The sequence below is a fragment of the Scyliorhinus torazame genome, chromosome 21 (assembly GCF_047496885.1).
Source record: "Scyliorhinus torazame isolate Kashiwa2021f chromosome 21, sScyTor2.1, whole genome shotgun sequence".
NCBI classification, from domain to species: domain Eukaryota; kingdom Metazoa; phylum Chordata; class Chondrichthyes; order Carcharhiniformes; family Scyliorhinidae; genus Scyliorhinus; species Scyliorhinus torazame.
This window is the reverse complement of record NC_092727.1, coordinates 121,814,022-121,831,928: the sequence shown is the minus strand read 5'-3', so window position 1 is coordinate 121,831,928 and position 17,907 is coordinate 121,814,022. Positions and strand designations below refer to the sequence as shown.

Below are 17,907 nucleotides of genomic sequence, written 5' to 3'. Positions count from 1 at the left end.
CATCTTTCCTTTGCCTGCTGGTTAGGGAAGACCTTACTCCACCCCAACCGCATATGACCAATCAGTAACAGCTTTGGCCCCTCGACTGCACCCTGAGCTCTCATCTCAGGTGCATTTATTGTCCTAACCTTTACTCCAAGGCCTTGCACTCAGCTTGGCCCATGGGGGCCTTTTATCTTAGAGTGAAGGATTAGGAGTACTATCCTCAGGCAGTGCCATGGCAACCGTTCCAAGGGGTTTTGGTTGCTTGCGCACTCTGGCAATGGTACAGCCACACCAAAGCAATCATTGAATTTTGAAGTCTGTAGCCAAGGGTTAAATGCTGAGCAGCAATCATTGACACTCACACAAGTGCTGCTCGAGCGGGCACAATTCCGTGACTAGTCTGACCCCAAACATGCCAATTTAGCTCAAGCTAAACAGTTTCAACTGTAACAGAGTGCTCATCTTTGACATGTTTCCATATGCCTTGCCCTGGTTTTCACTCGCTTCCATATGCACCCCCTTTGTGACACCTTCAGTCCCTGCTGATATCACCGCTGTCCCCGTCCCCACTCAATCAATCAAAGCCAGTGTTCAGGGCTTCCCTTCCTTCCTCTCCCCCCTTGACACCACGAGGAAGCCAAGATGCTGTTGCTGTGCAGACCGGCCTGTAGCACCCCTCCCTCCACCTTCCACCCCAGATGTGGAGCCACTCCGCGGGAGGTGCGCCAGCCTGGGCGCATCCACCTCAGAGTTTGGCTCGCCAGATGCATGCCTCTTGCAACCAGTTGCACATCACCCAGTTCTAACATCACTCCACCATGGAAGTTTAATTTGATGATGATGATTTGCTAATCTATTACAATGAAGTTGAACAGCGGGAAATGAGGCCAGCTACCGACATGGGGAGGGCCGATCGCATCCTGGATTTCCTTGACGGGAAACGCGCCCAAGACCAGCTTGCGATTATTTCTGCTCTGGTCGCCAAACCCGCCTGACTGGAAGGGGAGCAGAAAGCCCGGCCACAAAGATGTAGAGAAACGGGAAAGTAAGCAAGGCTCAAGAAAGCTGTAAATGGAAAGTTGATGAACTTTGAACATGACATCAGTAAGATCACTCTAATTCCCCTTTCTAATCACCAATGTCAGGATTTGTGCTCCATGCCAACAATGGGATGGGGAGCACTTTCTAGTTTAATCGCCGAGTGGCAGTGCTGAACAACACCAAGCCAGATAGTGCACAGTGTACCTTTGTCTGTCCCAAGTTCAGAACAGCAACTTTGCTACATTGGTGATCAAATTCTCCACACCCACAAGAATCCGACCAATGCCAACGAGTGTCTAAGAACGGGATATTTTTGATCTGTGAGCATATGCACTTCAGGAACTGGGTTGATACAGTCCTAAACTCAATTCATACTGTACCGCAACGCGAGGAACTGTCAAGCTATTTATCTGGGCTGGATTTGCACACTGACCCCTGCTAAACCACGTGGGGTTCAGTAGAACAGTGGACATATTACCGGATGAGTAACCAAGCGGTCTGGGCAAATGATCTGGTGACATGGTTTAAATCCTACAACAGTAGTTGGGGAATTAAATCCAATTCACCAAAATCTAGAATTTAAAAAAAATCTGATACCAGTAATGGAGATCATAAAACTACAGGACTGTTGTAAAAAGCCATCTTTTTCATAATATGCTTCGGTCCTTACCTGGCCTGTGATTTCAGACCCACAGCAATGTGACTGGCTGTCAACATCCCTCCTCAAAAAGGCATCTTTCCACCATCGCCTGCTCAAAGGTAACGAGGGATGGGCAACAAACGCTGGGCTTGCTGGCGATGTCCACATCCCATGAATGAAATAACAGCCCACCCTGGCATTTAGTGAGTCACAACACATCACATTTCTTGTAGGTTTATTTGGTCTTATTGCCTTGTAAATCTATCTCCAAAAATCCTTATGCTTCGGCATCTTGGGAGCAAGGCTGGGATATCAAACTCTAGCCTTTGCTGGAAACTATGGAATTGGTATTGGGAAATTGTGAAGACTATTTTAATTCAATTCTTATATATTTTGAGAAACAATAAAAAAGAGACAGTAAAGGAAATACTCCACTATTTAATACATTGGCATTATATTATGAACACTCAGTGTTTGAGAATATTAGCACAGATTACAATATAATTGGAATACAGTATGTACAACACAGGTTTTTATATAAGGGATTTAACAAGATTTCAACCTATTTACCAAAGGTAACATTTAATGTAACACATTCTTTCAAAGCTGAAACACAAATTGTCAGGTTATTTCTCATCAGTAAGGCCTGTATGGACTCATTGCAGCAATGAAATGGCCCGACCTACCTCGGTACTGAGAAATGAGACAGACAGTTGACAGTCTTTACTCACTTTTGTGGTTGAAATTTGATGAAGGGTTAAAACATTTTTCAAAAAGGGGGACAAAGAAAACTAAATTCAACACTGATTTTCAGAAAATTACACATGGGAATGCTCAGAGAAAAAGAAAAGCGCAACAAACGTTTAATCACAGGTTTATATGCATCCAATCTGTGGACAGTCCCATTGGGTGTGACATAGACAGGAACTACACAGAAGGAATGAACTTATCACACACCAGTTTAACAACAGGGAACAACCTCTAGCATTATTTTGCTGGGTAACCATACAGGCCTCACTGTAAACTGGCTCTGGATCAGGTCTGTTTGAAACTAGTTTAATTCTGATTTCATGGAGGAAAAAAAATAACACTAATGTAAAAAAAAATGCATCAAAAAATGTTTCTACACACTTGCGTACACTCCAACCACTCCCAGTTACTGCCGTGCATCATCATTCCTTCCACAGGTAGCGGCATGGGACCAGAGTACATCTGCCAGGAGTCACATCCTCAATAACTAATGACTTCAATCTCTCACATAATTTATAAAGAGAATAACCTTGATGATTAAGGCCGCACATCACGCTTTTGAATTTTAAAAAAAAAATTTTTTTTCTTCCTTTATACAAAATATGTACATTCTTAAAATGATTTTTCTTCAAGTAGCCTTACATAAATAAATGAACTGTACTGTTTCATCAGACATGTTAAAACAATGTTTCAGCTCCTTAGATTATGCTGTAGCTTTAAAACGGTAGTAATTTTTCATCTGGTCAGGTTAACCCTTTCACCCACTCTTTGCATTACATTAAATTTGTTCATTGCAGCACGGTCCTCAGTTTATGAGAAGTTAAGCTTGTGCCAAAGGTGAACACAAGAATGCTTCTGTGTGTACACAGGTTTACACTGCATCTTCAATTTCACTTCAGTTTGTCCGTTCTCTCCCCATTGGTCTTCATGGCTTGACTCAAACTGAGTGAGAGTTCCCGCACACAAGCTGCTTTCAACACACACAAGCCTCTACTGGTTGTTTAAATATGATGGGTCGCACAGTCAGGTCTATCCACTCAACATCCACCCTAAAGTAAGTAAAATAAAAAAGTAAAGTCGTCGTCAGTCCCAGATGACCATATTTTGCTTTTCCTTTGGGGGGGGGGGGGTTATTTAATCTGTGGATCAGGCGAGGAGCAAGGTTGAGAAGACGGGGCCTTCATGAATAACCTCAGCCGGTACGGGAATCGAACCCGCGTTGTTGGCCTCGCTCTGCATCACCAACCAGCTGTCCAGCCAACTGAGCTAAACCGACCCTAAAATACAAGGTGGTCAGAAATGAGATTTTCCTGCCTGATGTTTTCCATTTCCTGGCCCAGGCCATGGAGCCTAAATGCAGGTCCAGTTGATCGTCCAGTAAACACAATTCAATTGTCTCATTCATACACAAGTTATTTTTCTGGGGGGTAGGGGGTGGGGAGAGAGAAAGACAGCAAGGATCACAGGATAACAATATTAGACTTTCTTTCAGAAACCAATGGACATTAGAAGTTGAAAGCATTGAAAATATAGGCAGGCAACATGCTTTAGAATTACAGCATTTGTGATGGTCCCAATCAACATTCCAAGGCATTTTCTCATTTCAAATCCAAATGTAACTCATAAAAACATTAAAAATAAAACAAGTTTTGTTCACTTCAACAAATCTGTTAAAATGCAAAAGATTCAGGGCAGCACGGTGGCACAGTGGGTTAGCCCCGCTGCCTCACAGCAACGAGGTCCCAGGTTCGATCCCAGCTCTGGGTCACTGTCCGTGTGGAGTTTGCACATTCTCTCTGCATGTTTGCGTGGGTTTCGCCCCCACAACCCAAAGATGTGCAGGGTAGGTGAATTGGCCACGCTAAATTGCCCCTTAATTGGAAGATAAAAATGAATTGGGTACTCTAAATTTATTTTTTAAAATGCAAAAGATTTAAAAGCCACTTTATTCCGACAGCAACACCTCAGGTCTGGCATTAAGTTGGAGCTGAATTGTTCTCTATTCCATAATGTCACATTGCAAGAAGGTTGTTTCCTTACAGTACAGACCCCATCTGTCCAGAAAAAAGTCTAACCTTAAGATGTTTGCATTTTGCTCCACTGTGGGATATTCACAATTTCCAATGTGCCCAACTATTTGTTGGATTTCAAATAGAAATAGCAAGCTTTGCAGCTGTAATAGTTATAAATTAAGACCAACTAATCTCACCACAAAAGGTTACTCGCTAAATACAGCTTCAGCTGGACAATTGAAGCATAACACAAAAAGTCAACTAGTTAATATCCAGGATTGAATTCTTTGAGGAGGTAACTAAGTGTGTAGATGGGTAGAACAGTTGATGTCATACACATGGATTTTAGTAAGACGTTTGATAAGGTTCCCTATGGTCGGCTCATGGAGAAAGTAAGGAGGTGTGGGATAGAGGGAAATTTGGCCAATTGGATAAGTAACTGGCTATCACATAGAAGACAGAGGGTGGTGGTGGATGGAAAATTTTCAGACTGGAGACCAGTTACCGGCGGTGTACCACAGGAATCAGTGCTGGGTCCTCTGCAATTTGTGATTTTTATCAATTACTTGGAGGAGGGGGCTGATGGGTGGGTCAGTAAATTTGCTGATGACACCAAGATTGGTGGAGTAGTGGATGAGGTGGAGGGCTGTTGTAGGCTGCAGGCTGTTGTAGACATTGATAGGATGCAGAGCTGGGCTGAAAAATGGCAGATGGAGTTTAACCCTGATAAGTGCGAGGTGATTCATTTTGGTAGAAAAAATTTGAATGCGGATTACAGGGTCAACGGCAGAATTCTGAGGAATGTGGAGGGACAGAGAGATCTTGGGGTTGATGTCCACAGATCTCTGAAGGTTGCCACTCAAGTGGATAGAGCCGTGAAAAAGGCTTATAGTGTGTTAGCGTTTATTAACAGGGGGCTTGAGTTTAAGAGCCGCGGGGGTTCTGCTGCAACAGCTTGTGATGGAGCCCACGAGGGAACACGCCATTCTGGACTTAGTGTTATGTAATGAGCCAGACTTGATTAAAGATCTTAATGTAAGGGAACACTTAGGAGGCAGTGATCATAATATGGTAGAATTCAATCTCCAATTTGAAAGAATGAAGGTAGAATCAGATGTAAAGGTGTTTCAGTTAAATAAAGGTAACTACAGGGGCATGAGAGAGGAACTGACGAAAATCGACTGGGAGCAGAGCCTAGTGGGAAAGACAGTAGAACAGCAATGGCAGGAGTTTCTGGGAGTAATTGAGGACACAGTACAGAAGTTCCTCCCAAAGAAAATAAGGGTTATCAGAGGGGGGGGATTAGGCAGCCATGGCTGACAAAGGACATTAGGGAATGCATCAAAGCAAAAGAGAAAGCCTATAATGTGGCAAAGAGTAGTGGGAAGTCAGAAGATTGGGAAGGCTACAAAAACAAACAGAGGATAACAAAGAGATAAATAAGGAAAGAGAGGATTAATTATGAAGGTAGACTAGCCAGTAACATTAGGAATGATAGTAAAAGTTTCTTTAAATACATTAAAAACAAACGGGAGGCAAAAGTAGACATTGGGCCGCTCCAAATTGACGTTGGTAATCTAGTGATGGGAGACAAGGAAATAGCTGAGGAACTAAATAAGTACTTTGCGTCAGTCTTCACAGTAGAAGACATGAGTAATATCCCAACAATTCAGGAGAGTCAGGGGGCAGAGTTGAATATGGTAGCCATCACAAAGGAGAAAGTGCTAGAGAAACTAAGAGGTCTAAAAATTGATAAATCTCCGGGCCCAGATGGGCTACATCCTAGAGTTCTAAAGGAGATAGCTGAAGAAATAGTGGAGGCGTTAGTTATGATCTTTCAAAAGTCACTGGAGTCAGGGAAAGTCCCAGAGGATTGGAAAATCACTGTTGTAACCCCCCTGTTCAAGAAGGGAACAAGGAAAAAGATGGAAAATTATAGGCCAATTAGCCTAACCTCGGTTGTTGGCAAGATTCTAGAATCCATTGCTAAGGATGAGATTTCTAAATTCTTGGAAGTGCAGGGTCGGATTAGGACAAGTCAGCATGGATTTAGTAAGGGGAGGTCGTGCCTGACAAACCTGTTGAGAGTTCTTTGAAGAGATAACAAATAGGTTAGACCAAGGAGAGCCAATGGATGTTATCTATCTTGACTTCCAAAAGGCCTTTGATAAGGTGCCTCACGGGAGACTGCTGAGTAAAATAAGGGCCCATGGTATTTGAGGCAAGGTACTAACATGGATTGATGATTGGCTGTCAGGCAGAAGGCAGAGAGTGGGGATAAAAGGTTCTTTTTCGGAATGGCAACCGGTGACGAGTGGTGTCCCGCTGGGTTCAGTGTTGGGGCCACAGCTGTACTCTTTATATATTAACGATCTAGATGACGGGACTGGGGGCATTCTGGCTAAGTTTGCCGATGATACAAAGATAGGTGGAGGGGCAGGTAGTATTGAGGAGGTGGGGTGGCTGCAGAAAGATTTAGACAGTTTAGGAGAGTGGTCCAAGAAATGGCTGATGAAATTCAACGTGGGCAAGTGCGAGGTCTTGCACTTTGGAAAAAAGAATAGAGGCATGGACTATCTTCTAAACGGTGACAAAATTCATAATGCTGAAGTGCAAAGGGACTTGGGATTCCTAGTCCAGGATTCTCTAACGGTAAACTTGCAGGTTGAGTCCGTAATTAAGAAAGCAAATGCAATGTTGTCATTTATCTCAAGAGGCTTGGAATATAAAAGCAGGGATTTACTTCTGAAGCTTTATAAAGCATTAGTTAGGCCCCATTTAGAATACTGAGAGCAATTTTGGGCCCCACACCTCAGGAAGGACATACTGGCACTGGAGCGGGTCCAATGGAGATTCACACGGATGATCCCAGGAATGGTAGGCCTAACATACAATGAACGTCTGAGGATCCTGGGATTATATTCATTGGAGTTTAGGAGGTTGAGGGGCGATCTAATAGAAACTTACAAGATAATGAATGGCTTAGATAGGGTGGACGTAGGGAAGTTGTTTCCATTAGCAGGGGAGACTAGGACCCGGGGGCACAGCCTTAGAATAAAAGGGAGTCACTTTAGAACAGAGATGAGGAGAAATTTCTTCAGCCAGAGAGTGGTGGGTCTGTGGAATTCATTGCCACAGAGGGCGATGGAGGCCGGGACGTTGAGTGTCTTTAAGACAGAAGTTGATAAATTCTTGATTTCTCGAGGAATTAAGGGCTATGGAGAGAGCGCGGGTAAATGGAGTTGAAATCAGCCATGATTGAATGGTGGAGTGGACTCGATGGGCCGAATGGCCTTACTTCCGCTCCTATGTCTTATACATGACCCTGGTGAGACCATATTTGGAGTATTGTGTGCAGTTCTGGTCACCTCATTATAGGAAGGATGTGGAAGCATTGGAAAGGGTACAAAGGAGATTTACCAGGATGCTGCCTGGTTTGCAGGATAGGTCTTATGAGGAAAGGTTGAGGGAGCTAGGGCTTTTCTATTTGGAGCGGAGGAGGACGAGAGGTGACTTAATAGAGGTTTATAAGATAATGAGAGGGATAGATAGAGTGGACGTTCAGAGACTATTTTCTCATGTGGATGTAGCTGTTACAAGGGGGCATAACTATAAGATTCAGGGTGGGAGATATAGGAGGGATGTCCGAAGTAGGTTCTTTACTCCGAGAGTGGTTAGGGTGTGGAATGGACTGCCTGCTGTGATAGTGGAGTCGGACACTTTAGGAACTTTCAAGCGGTTATTGGATAGGCACATGGAGCACACCAGAATGACAGGGAGTGGGATAGCTTGATCTTGGTTTCGGACAATGTTCGGCACAACATCGAGGGCCGAAGGGCCTGTTCTGTGCTGTTCTATGTTCCATGATTACCAAATTGACTCAGTATCAAGGGCAAGTTGTGTGTGTTTGAATTCAAAAGCTAAACAAATATTTGCATTTTGGAGAAAGCACAGCCAGGCATACCACAAATCAGATCTCCTACAATATTAACTTGATAGTCCCTGTTAGGAGAGCACTCAGCAACTATGTCATTAACACTTCCATATCGCATGCTCCAATCGTGATCTTCAGAAAGTTGTGAAATTATCACTGAACTGGAAAGATGATTTTTCAGCAGTATTCCCACATTTTACAAGGATTGCATCTCTCACTGTACAAATCAACTTTGTAAAGAAGCTTTATCTGAGGAAATCTTCCATTTATCTGATCGAGGAGGTGCAAAGAAGTCATTTAATAATACTTCATTTCCACCCACCTCAGTGCTACTTCACCCCAACCACTCCCTTTCTGCAATGAATTTTTAAACCAACACATGATGCGATACAGGTGGCACAGTGGTTAGCACTGCTGCCACACAGTGCAGGGACCCGGGTTCAATTCTGGCCTTGGGTGACTGTGTGGAGTTTGCATTTTCTCCCCATGTCTGCGTGGGTTTCCTCCCACAGTCCAAAGAAGTGCAGATTAGGTGGATGGGCAATGCTAAATTGCCCCTCAGTGTCCAGGGATGTGCAGGTTAGGTTATGGGCTTAAGGGGAATGAGGCAGGGGACGGGCCTAGTTGGGGTGCTCTTTCAGAGGGTCGGTGCAGACTCGATGGGCCAAATGGCCTCCTTCGGCACTGTAGGAATTCTATTAATCTATGATAGAAGGTGGCCTGATGCCTTGGGTTTCTATTCTTCAACGCATCCACATAATTCTTAGTCAGTTCTTCCATAAGCCAGAGCTCCAAGTTCTATCACTGTATAGAAGCCACGCTCCCTCTGGGCCACAGGAAGATGTGCCGGAGCATTTTAACTTATCATATGGTATGCCACTTAATTTAATAAATTACACATGCAAGTCATTTGTACTTGAAACTGCACCTTTCTTTAGAGAAAAATAAGATCCTGATCAGGATTCTCCACACCCAGCCAGAGAAATTGCATGCCATGGTGCTGCTCTGCTGCACTGACAGACATGACACCTTCCATTCACCTGCTCTTGAAAACCTTCATGTGCTGGGAATGACAGCATAGGTTATGTGCTTGTACATGTGACTGAGCAGCCAGGGAACCTTTCTCATTTAAAGACTGCCCACGTTCAAAGACCTTGTTGCTTTTGTTTTTTGATACTTCTACAACACCTAGCCAAGCCCCAAAAGAGTTTAAATATTAAAGTGCAGTAGGGCTTTTACTGCAGGTGATGGCCAAGGCTAACGTTTGTGGTACTTATCTTGCAAACAAGTCACAGCTCCTTGCTAGATTTACCTAGGGACTTGGCCTGTACCCAGAATGCTAGACTCCATCACATAGGGGAAGATAAAGGATGCCATTGGTGAAAAAAGTAGACTATGTTTGCACTGGCCCATTAGAGCAACACGCTGCTTCAATACCAGCTACTGTTATTCAATTCTTGGACCATAATACTTTGAATAACAACCAAGTCAGGAGTCAGCAAATGCCAGATGCACTTACCTGGCATAACAATCACAAACTGCAAGTGACACAGTTGACCCATCAACATTTGGTACCATGGTACAGAACAATTTGGATGCATTTCTGCACAACATCATATTGGTTTTCAATCATTTAGCATAAAGTTTATGAGGAGGTACTTTGTGATTCTCATTAGCTGATCCAAGGCCACTCGCCCAAGCACCCCTGGAGGTGCACATTAGCTAAAGACACGTTTATTCCGCTTTGATGAGCAGGGTCAAGTCTGTTCCATTTGAGATATTAATTACAGGTACAAAACCTACCAGTGCCAATTGATACATTTATCAATTTTACCACTCTGGTGGTATTTCAGAGTTACATTGCTGTTAACAAGATAATTATTGGACAAACTTCTCAGTTTATCAATCCAGAAATGCACACAAGTTCCCGCCATTATGCCTGTAAAAGCACTAATTTAAGATGGACTTATTTATTAAGACTAGATTGCGGTCAGCCAAAAAGCTTTCAATTACAACTCATAGGAATATAGGAGTGGGCCATCAACCCCCCCGAGTCTGTTCCATCATTCAATATCATCCTTCCTCTTATTTTTTAACTTCCAAATGATCGGTTCAGGTAATATGGTGACAAAATATATTTTTCCGTATTTTCCCAATATCACTGTGGCATACGGTGATATTGTGTGTATGTGCGTGTGTGCATGGCTGTTACTAATTAAATGAAGACAGATGGACTGCAAAGTTAAAACATCTAAAAGGGGTTAGGTGTGAAAGCAAGCGTTCTGAAGTCGAGATGAGCAGTGCTGAGGTGGGATACCAGTGAGCTGCATTAAGGAAGATAAGACGGGGGGGGGGGGGGGTGACTTATTTCAAAAGGAAAATGCACAATTGGCAAAAACCGTCAATGAATAAAGCAAAGTATTCCGTTTATTTTTACCAGCCATAAAATAACCAGTCTGCATAGCCTGGGAAAGGGAACTTCCAAAGGGATGTACAAACAATAGATTTAAAGATGAAAGGAGAAAAAGCATATGTGAAGAGAGATTGAAGGTTGTATAGGTAGGTGTGGCGATGGGAACCAGAAGGGCATGTGTGCTGACACAGCCCTGCGAAAAGCAGCTTGCAGCCATCCGCAGAGAAGACAAATGTTGTGTCTGCAAGATCTTGATACAAGCATTTGGTTATCCAGTGAGAGTGAGAGAACGAAGCCTGTGGAATACTTCCCTGTTGCAACACTAATGGTAATTACCAGTTCATGGTAATATTAATAGAATAAATCCATGAGGGCTGTTTAGTTTGGAATTTAATTAAGCAGAAACCTTTTGGGAAATGTTTCCAGAACTGCTATTAAGTGTAAATGTAATCTTGTGTGTTTAACAGTTTAAAAAAATAAATGTTTACATTTAATATTTAAAAATCTGCACGGGGCAGCACGGTGGCGCAGTGGGTTAGCCCTGTTGCCTCACGGCGCCGAGGTCCCAGGTTCGCTCCCGGCTCTGGGTCACTGTCCGTGTGGAGTTTGCACATTCTACCCCACAACCCAAAGATGCGCAGGGTAGGTGGATTGGCCATGCCAAATTGCCCCTTAATTGGCACAAATGAATTGGGCACTCTAAATTTATCAAAAGATAAAATCTCCACAAGTGGTTTGAAATTTTTGCTTCTGACTTCAGTGTAAATACCTTCTCATAATCAAATACAAATCATTGTGTTTGCCTTTGGGGTTTGGGCAGCCCAGCCATTGCATAACAATACCCAGACCGAAGCATGCTCAAATGTACAAAAGGACAATAAAAGCAAACACAAGATGCTGAAGGCTATGCCAAAAAAGATGGGCGTGTATCTGACAAAACTGGTGCCGATGGCTGTTGACCTCGGAATATCTTATCAATTCATTAAAGGTTTGGCCCTGGATGGGACTCTAGCAAAAGACACAACAGCAGCCAAGTTAGCAGCGTTAGATGAATAGGTGCAAGGGTCATTGAGTCATTGGCAGCATGTGCCTTTGAGATGATCTTATACCCAGAATAAAAAGAGCATACAATACAACTTCCATTTATATAGTGCATTTAACACAGTAAAAGATCCCTTGACGCTGAGAAAAACAGACATACCAACAACCTACATGGACACTGATCAGACCGGGAGCTGTAATCTGGAACTACTGAACAGAAGAACCAAGCAAAACCTCTATGTTTGAGACCTGCTTTGTGCTGCACAGCTTACCCCCACCAAGATCCAGAATCAGAATATATACCCGGTATTATGCTGGAAGCAGATGCAGTCTTTTTCTCTTAACTAGCTGATATACCATTAACAAAAGCCTCGGAGACTTCCCACCAATGGAGGAAGTGTGGACTAACTGGGCGACACAGGGTTGCCAGCTAGTACAAAATACTTGTAGTGATATTTAACATAGGACATATTATGAATGTGGCATGCAAACCAGCTGTCAATACAAACAGTTGTTGCTTAAAAGCCCATCAGTACAAAGGCATTCCCAACATCTAGAATAGGGAGATATAAAATGTATAAGACAAAAAAAAAACGAGCAGTTTAGACCAATCACAAAGTTGTAAAGGGAAGCTACAAGTGAACTGAAAATAAGTCAGAATCAACAGAAACAGTCTTGAACAGAGGCAGGAACTTCAAAAATGTGCTCCGGCAAGAATATGACTGCTTCCCTCAATTGACTGCTGTATCTTTGATCAGAAAATCGACGTAAACCCGTCTTGTGTGTAAATGGAAATGTGTAGATGCTGATCTCTCACCAAAGTTACAGCAGCCAATTTGAAGCATCCCTGAAGTAATGTATAGATTTTTTAAAAATCAGGTCTTAACTAGTAGAAAAAAGACATTATTTTTTACATGTAAAAATATGTATAGCAAAGTGGATATAAATAAACTCAATAACATACAAATTTTCTCAACATTACATTCATCTTACATACAATTGCGGGAAATATGTATCTACTGCAAAGAATGTTATTTGTTCTGCTATATATCCCCTGTTCTATTGATTTGTAAAGGGCATTTTTGGAGGGACTGGGATCATTGTCCTTCGCATGTTCCATGACTGGTTTTACCACAGATATTGCACCTTTGTATTCAGGAGGAACTTGGATGACTTCTCAATAATTCCAGACTTACTGATAAAACAGCGCTGAGATAAACCGTAAATATAGAAATGGCTCCAACTTTTACCCTTCCAAAAACCCAGTCCACAGCATACTTCATTTCCTTGAATAACTTAACCTCTCATCAAAAGTGATGTCCAGAAGGTTTATAGAGCGGATGGTATGGGCCCTGGGATCTCGGACTTAAAATAAACTCAAGCGACTTCAGGTGTGTTGCCAGGTCAATGCTCTCAAGATGTTTATGCACTGAAGGTTTAGTTCAGAGATGCATCACTGATCTGAGAACGTCAAGCAAGTTCCTGTAAACTCACAGCAAAACAGTAAAATATGAGCACAATGATACATGCCTTGATTTACCATCACCCCCGAATCACTGAAATGAAAAACGTGAAGTTCTTTTCAAAAGGGGACTGTATTCATTGCTCAAATTCATTTTAAAATAGTATTTGTATTTGGTTCTGGCCCTGGCATCTTGAGATGTGCTTTCATATCATAGATCCTATGAATATGGAAAGGAATCATCCACAAGCTGGTGCAGCTCTCTGGTGCTTTGACTGAAGAAAGAACAGCAAGCTAGGGAGTGTTGATGTAGAATTATACAGTACTAGTCAAATAGAAATGACTGGAGAAGTACTACAACCGTTGTTATGTATTCTTTGAATTATAGAAAACACCATCTCCTTTTGACACTCGCACCTAATCACCGACGATGTTGAGCCGTACAAGGTTTTTTTCTCTCCTCTGTTCTGAGTTTGCAGATCTCAGAATAAAACAGGGTTTCAGCTGCCCAGAGTCACTTAAAAGAACTTCCCCTTGGGCTTCTGATCTGCATTTCTACCCAGCGCCACTGGCCACATCAAATGATGTTGGGTGTGAGGCTGACCGGAATTCACCACCCGCCCACTATCCCAAACGTGCTCCAACACCTGACAAAACCCACGGGTGCCACTCGCACATCAACAGTGGCTGCTTATGTGCTTCCATACGCCAAGGAAGGCATCAGTGTGTTCAGGTGGGGAGCGAGGAGGAGATTTCTTTAAACTGAAACAAAACAAAGAAAAGCAGCTACCTTGCGGAGGGCAGAGTTCTAGGTTGAGCTGTACAATACTGAATAAACCAGCGAATTGCACTGCTAATAATGCCATCACAACTGCTTCCCTTCCACAGAAAGAATAGCAGGATATCCTGCAGGCTTGGACCAACAATAAACTCTGTACAAAACTTCTGGAGCCAAGAATCGAATTATACAATTCCCCTCCTTTTACAGTGTAAAGTGAGACTGGTGGGCAAAAGGGTTAGTACACAGTTTGAAAGGTGGTTACGTCACACAGCAGTCTCGTGCTGCCAGCTTAGATTATATAATTCGAAAACAGGTTAAAATTTTCCCCCACTGCAATACATGAAAACCAAATTTTTTTTTTAATCCAACGTTGATTTAAAAAAAATAAATTATCCATATTCTTGGGAAATCTCTGAATTGAATCATACAGTGACAGAACTAGTATACGGCTGCACCCACTGACATGGGCATCACCCATGCTGTCTAGTAACCATGCGATCAGTCACAACCACAATGATTAGACAGCCTTACTGTACAGTCCAACAATCCACCAGGATCACCACTGATGACGTATTCAATCGTCTCCATTCTAACGCTATTTAAATAGATTTGTTAAGAGAAAGCTGGTGTCATAGGACGATGCAGCACTTGCAGAAACGCTGGCGACCACCGCTCACTGATGCAGGAGGGGTGACTGGAGCGAAGTAAGCATGGACTTTGATGTTCGGTAAGTGTGTCTGCAATTTACAAACAAGAGGGAAAGATCAGAACCAAGTTTACTAACAGAACATGTTGAAATCAGACAAATATCACAACTTCGTAATTAGCTACAGGTTAGGCCAAAATAGCATCTATTCAAGGCCCAATGTCATCCTTTCACATTGTTACGATCCCCTGGGCTAGCACGCGGTCAATTGCAGACCCACTTCACCTGGAGTCGCAACAAAATTGAAATTAACTCGATCTAAAAAAATACCCAAAGTCTTTGGCTGCCCGATAACTACAGTTTGTAAATTTATATGCTAACGAGAGGGGAGGGGGGGGGGGGGGGGGGGGCGGCAGGCAGAGAGCGGGGCGGCAGGCAGAGAGCGGGGCGGCAGGCAGAGAGCGGGGCGGCAGGCAGAGAGCGGGGCGGCAGGCAGAGAGCGGGGCGGCAGGCAGAGAGCGGGGCGGCAGGCAGAGAGCGGGGCGGCAGGCAGAGAGCGGGGCGGCAGGCAGAGAGCGGGGCGGCAGGCAGAGAGCGGGGCGGCAGGCAGAGAGCGGGGCGGCAGGCAGAGAGCGGGGCGGCAGGCAGAGAGCGGGGCGGCAGGCAGAGAGCGGGGCGGCAGGCAGAGAGCGGGGCGGCAGGCAGAGAGCGGGGCGGCAGGCAGAGAGCGGGGCGGCAGGCAGAGAGCGGGGCGGCAGGCAGAGAGCGGGGCGGCAGGCAGAGAGCGGGGCGGCAGGCAGAGAGCGGGGCGGCAGGCAGAGAGCGGGGCGGCAGGCAGAGAGCGGGGCGGCAGGCAGAGAGCGGGGCGGCAGGCAGAGAGCGGGGCGGCAGGCAGAGAGCGGGGCGGCAGGCAGAGAGCGGGGCGGCAGGCAGAGAGCGGGGCGGCAGGCAGAGAGCGGGGCGGCAGGCAGAGAGCGGGGCGGCAGGCAGAGAGCGGGGCGGCAGGCAGAGAGCGGGGCGGCAGGCAGAGAGCGGGGCGGCAGGCAGAGAGCGGGGCGGCAGGCAGAGAGCGGGGCGGCAGGCAGAGAGCGGGGCGGCAGGCAGAGAGCGGGGCGGCAGGCAGAGAGCGGGGCGGCAGGCAGAGAGCGGGGCGGCAGGCAGAGAGCGGGGCGGCAGGCAGAGAGCGGGGCGGCAGGCAGAGAGAGAGCGACAGACAGAGAGAGAGCGACAGGCAGAGAGCGGGGCGGCAGGCAGAGAGCGGGGCGGCAGGCAGAGAGCGGGGCGGCAGGCAGAGAGAGAGCGACAGACAGAAAGAGAGCGACAGACAGAGAGAGAGCGACAGACAGAGAGAGAGCGACAGACAGAGAGAGAGCGACAGACAGAGAGAGAGCGACAGACAGAGAGAGAGCGACAGACAGAGAGAGAGCGACAGACAGAGAGAGAGCGACAGACAGAGAGAGAGCGACAGGCAGTGAGAGAGCGACAGGCAGTGAGAGAGCGACAGGCAGAGAGAGAGCGACAGACAGAAAGAGAGCGACATACAGAGAGAGAGCGACAGACAGAGAGAGAGCGACAGACAGAGAGAGAGCGACATACAGGGAGAGAGCGACAGACAGAGAGAGAGAGCGACAGACAGAGAGAGAGAGAGAGAGAGCGACAGACAGAGAGAGAGAGCGACAGACAGAGAGAGAGAGAGCGACAGACAGAGAGAGAGAGAGCGACAGACAGAGAGAGAGAGAGCGACAGACAGAGAGAGAGAGAGCGACAGACAGAGAGAGAGCGACAGACAGAGAGAGAGAGAGCGACAGACAGAGAGAGAGAGAGCGACAGCCAGAGAGAGAGAGAGCGACAGCCAGAGAGAGAGCGACAGCCAGAGAGAGAGAGAGCGACAGCCAGAGAGAGAGAGAGCGACAGCCAGAGAGAGAGAGAGCGACAGCCAGAGAGAGAGCGACAGCCAGAGAGAGAGCGACAGCCAGAGAGAGAGCGACAGCCAGAGAGAGAGCGACAGCCAGAGAGAGAGCGACAGCCAGAGAGAGAGCGACAGCCAGAGAGAGAGCGACAGCCAGAGAGAGAGCGACAGCCAGAGAGAGAGCGACAGCCAGAGAGAGAGCGACAGCCAGAGAGAGAGCGACAGCCAGAGAGAGAGCGACAGGCAGAGAGAGAGCGACAGGCAGAGAGAGAGCGACAGGCAGAGAGAGAGCGACAGGCAGAGAGAGAGCGACAGACAGAGAGAGAGCGACAGACAGAGAGAGAGCGACAGACAGAGAGAGAGCGACAGACAGAGAGAGAGCGACAGACAGAGAGAGAGCGACATACAGAGAGAGAGCGACAGACAGAGAGAGAGCGACAGGCAGAGAGAGAGCGACAGGCAGAGAGAGAGCGACAGGCAGAGAGAGAGCGACAGGCAGAGAGAGAGCGACATACAGAGAGAGAGCGACAGACAGAGAGAGAGCGACAGACAGAGAGAGAGCGACAGACAGAGAGAGAGCGACAGACAGAGAGAGAGCGACAGACAGAGAGAGAGCGACAGACAGAGAGAGAGCGACAGACAGAGAGAGCGCGACAGACAGAGAGAGCGCGACAGACAGAGAGAGCGCGACAGACAGAGAGAGCGCGACAGACAGAGAGAGCGCGACAGACAGAGAGAGCGCGACAGACAGAGAGAGCGCGACAGACAGAGAGAGCGCGACAGACAGAGAGAGCGCGACAGACAGAGAGAGCGCGACAGACAGAGAGAGCGCGACAGACAGAGAGAGCGCGACAGACAGAGAGAGCGCGACAGACAGAGAGAGCGCGACAGACAGAGAGAGCGCGACAGACAGAGAGAGCGCGACAGACAGAGAGAGCGCGACAGACAGAGAGAGCGCGACAGACAGAGAGAGCGCGACAGACAGAGAGAGCGCGACAGACAGAGAGAGCGCGACAGACAGAGAGAGCGCGACAGACAGAGAGAGCGCGACAGACAGAGAGAGCGCGACAGACAGAGAGAGCGCGACAGACAGAGAGAGCGCGACAGACAGAGAGAGCGCGACAGACAGAGAGAGCGCGACAGACAGAGAGAGCGCGACAGACAGAGAGAGCGCGACAGACAGAGAGAGCGCGACAGACAGAGAGAGCGCGACAGACAGAGAGAGCGCGACAGACAGAGAGAGCGCGACAGACAGAGAGAGCGCGACAGACAGAGAGAGCGCGACAGACAGAG

At 46.3% G+C, this 17,907-nt stretch overlaps 1 protein-coding gene across 2 annotated transcripts in view; it reads right to left on the bottom strand.

The window, feature by feature from the left end:
• Positions 1 to 2,084: 2,084 nt before the first annotated feature.
• The window catches only part of LOC140398594 (F-box/LRR-repeat protein 20), a 146,345-nt gene continuing 130,522 nt past the window's right edge, over positions 2,085 to 17,907 (bottom strand). For both annotated transcript variants that reach the window (XM_072487427.1, XM_072487429.1), the window contains exon 15: positions 2,085 to 14,796. In XM_072487427.1, coding sequence (XP_072343528.1) covers positions 14,689 to 14,796 — 108 coding nt within the window. In that variant the 3' untranslated portion in view covers positions 2,085 to 14,688. The remainder of the gene's footprint in view (positions 14,797 to 17,907) is intronic.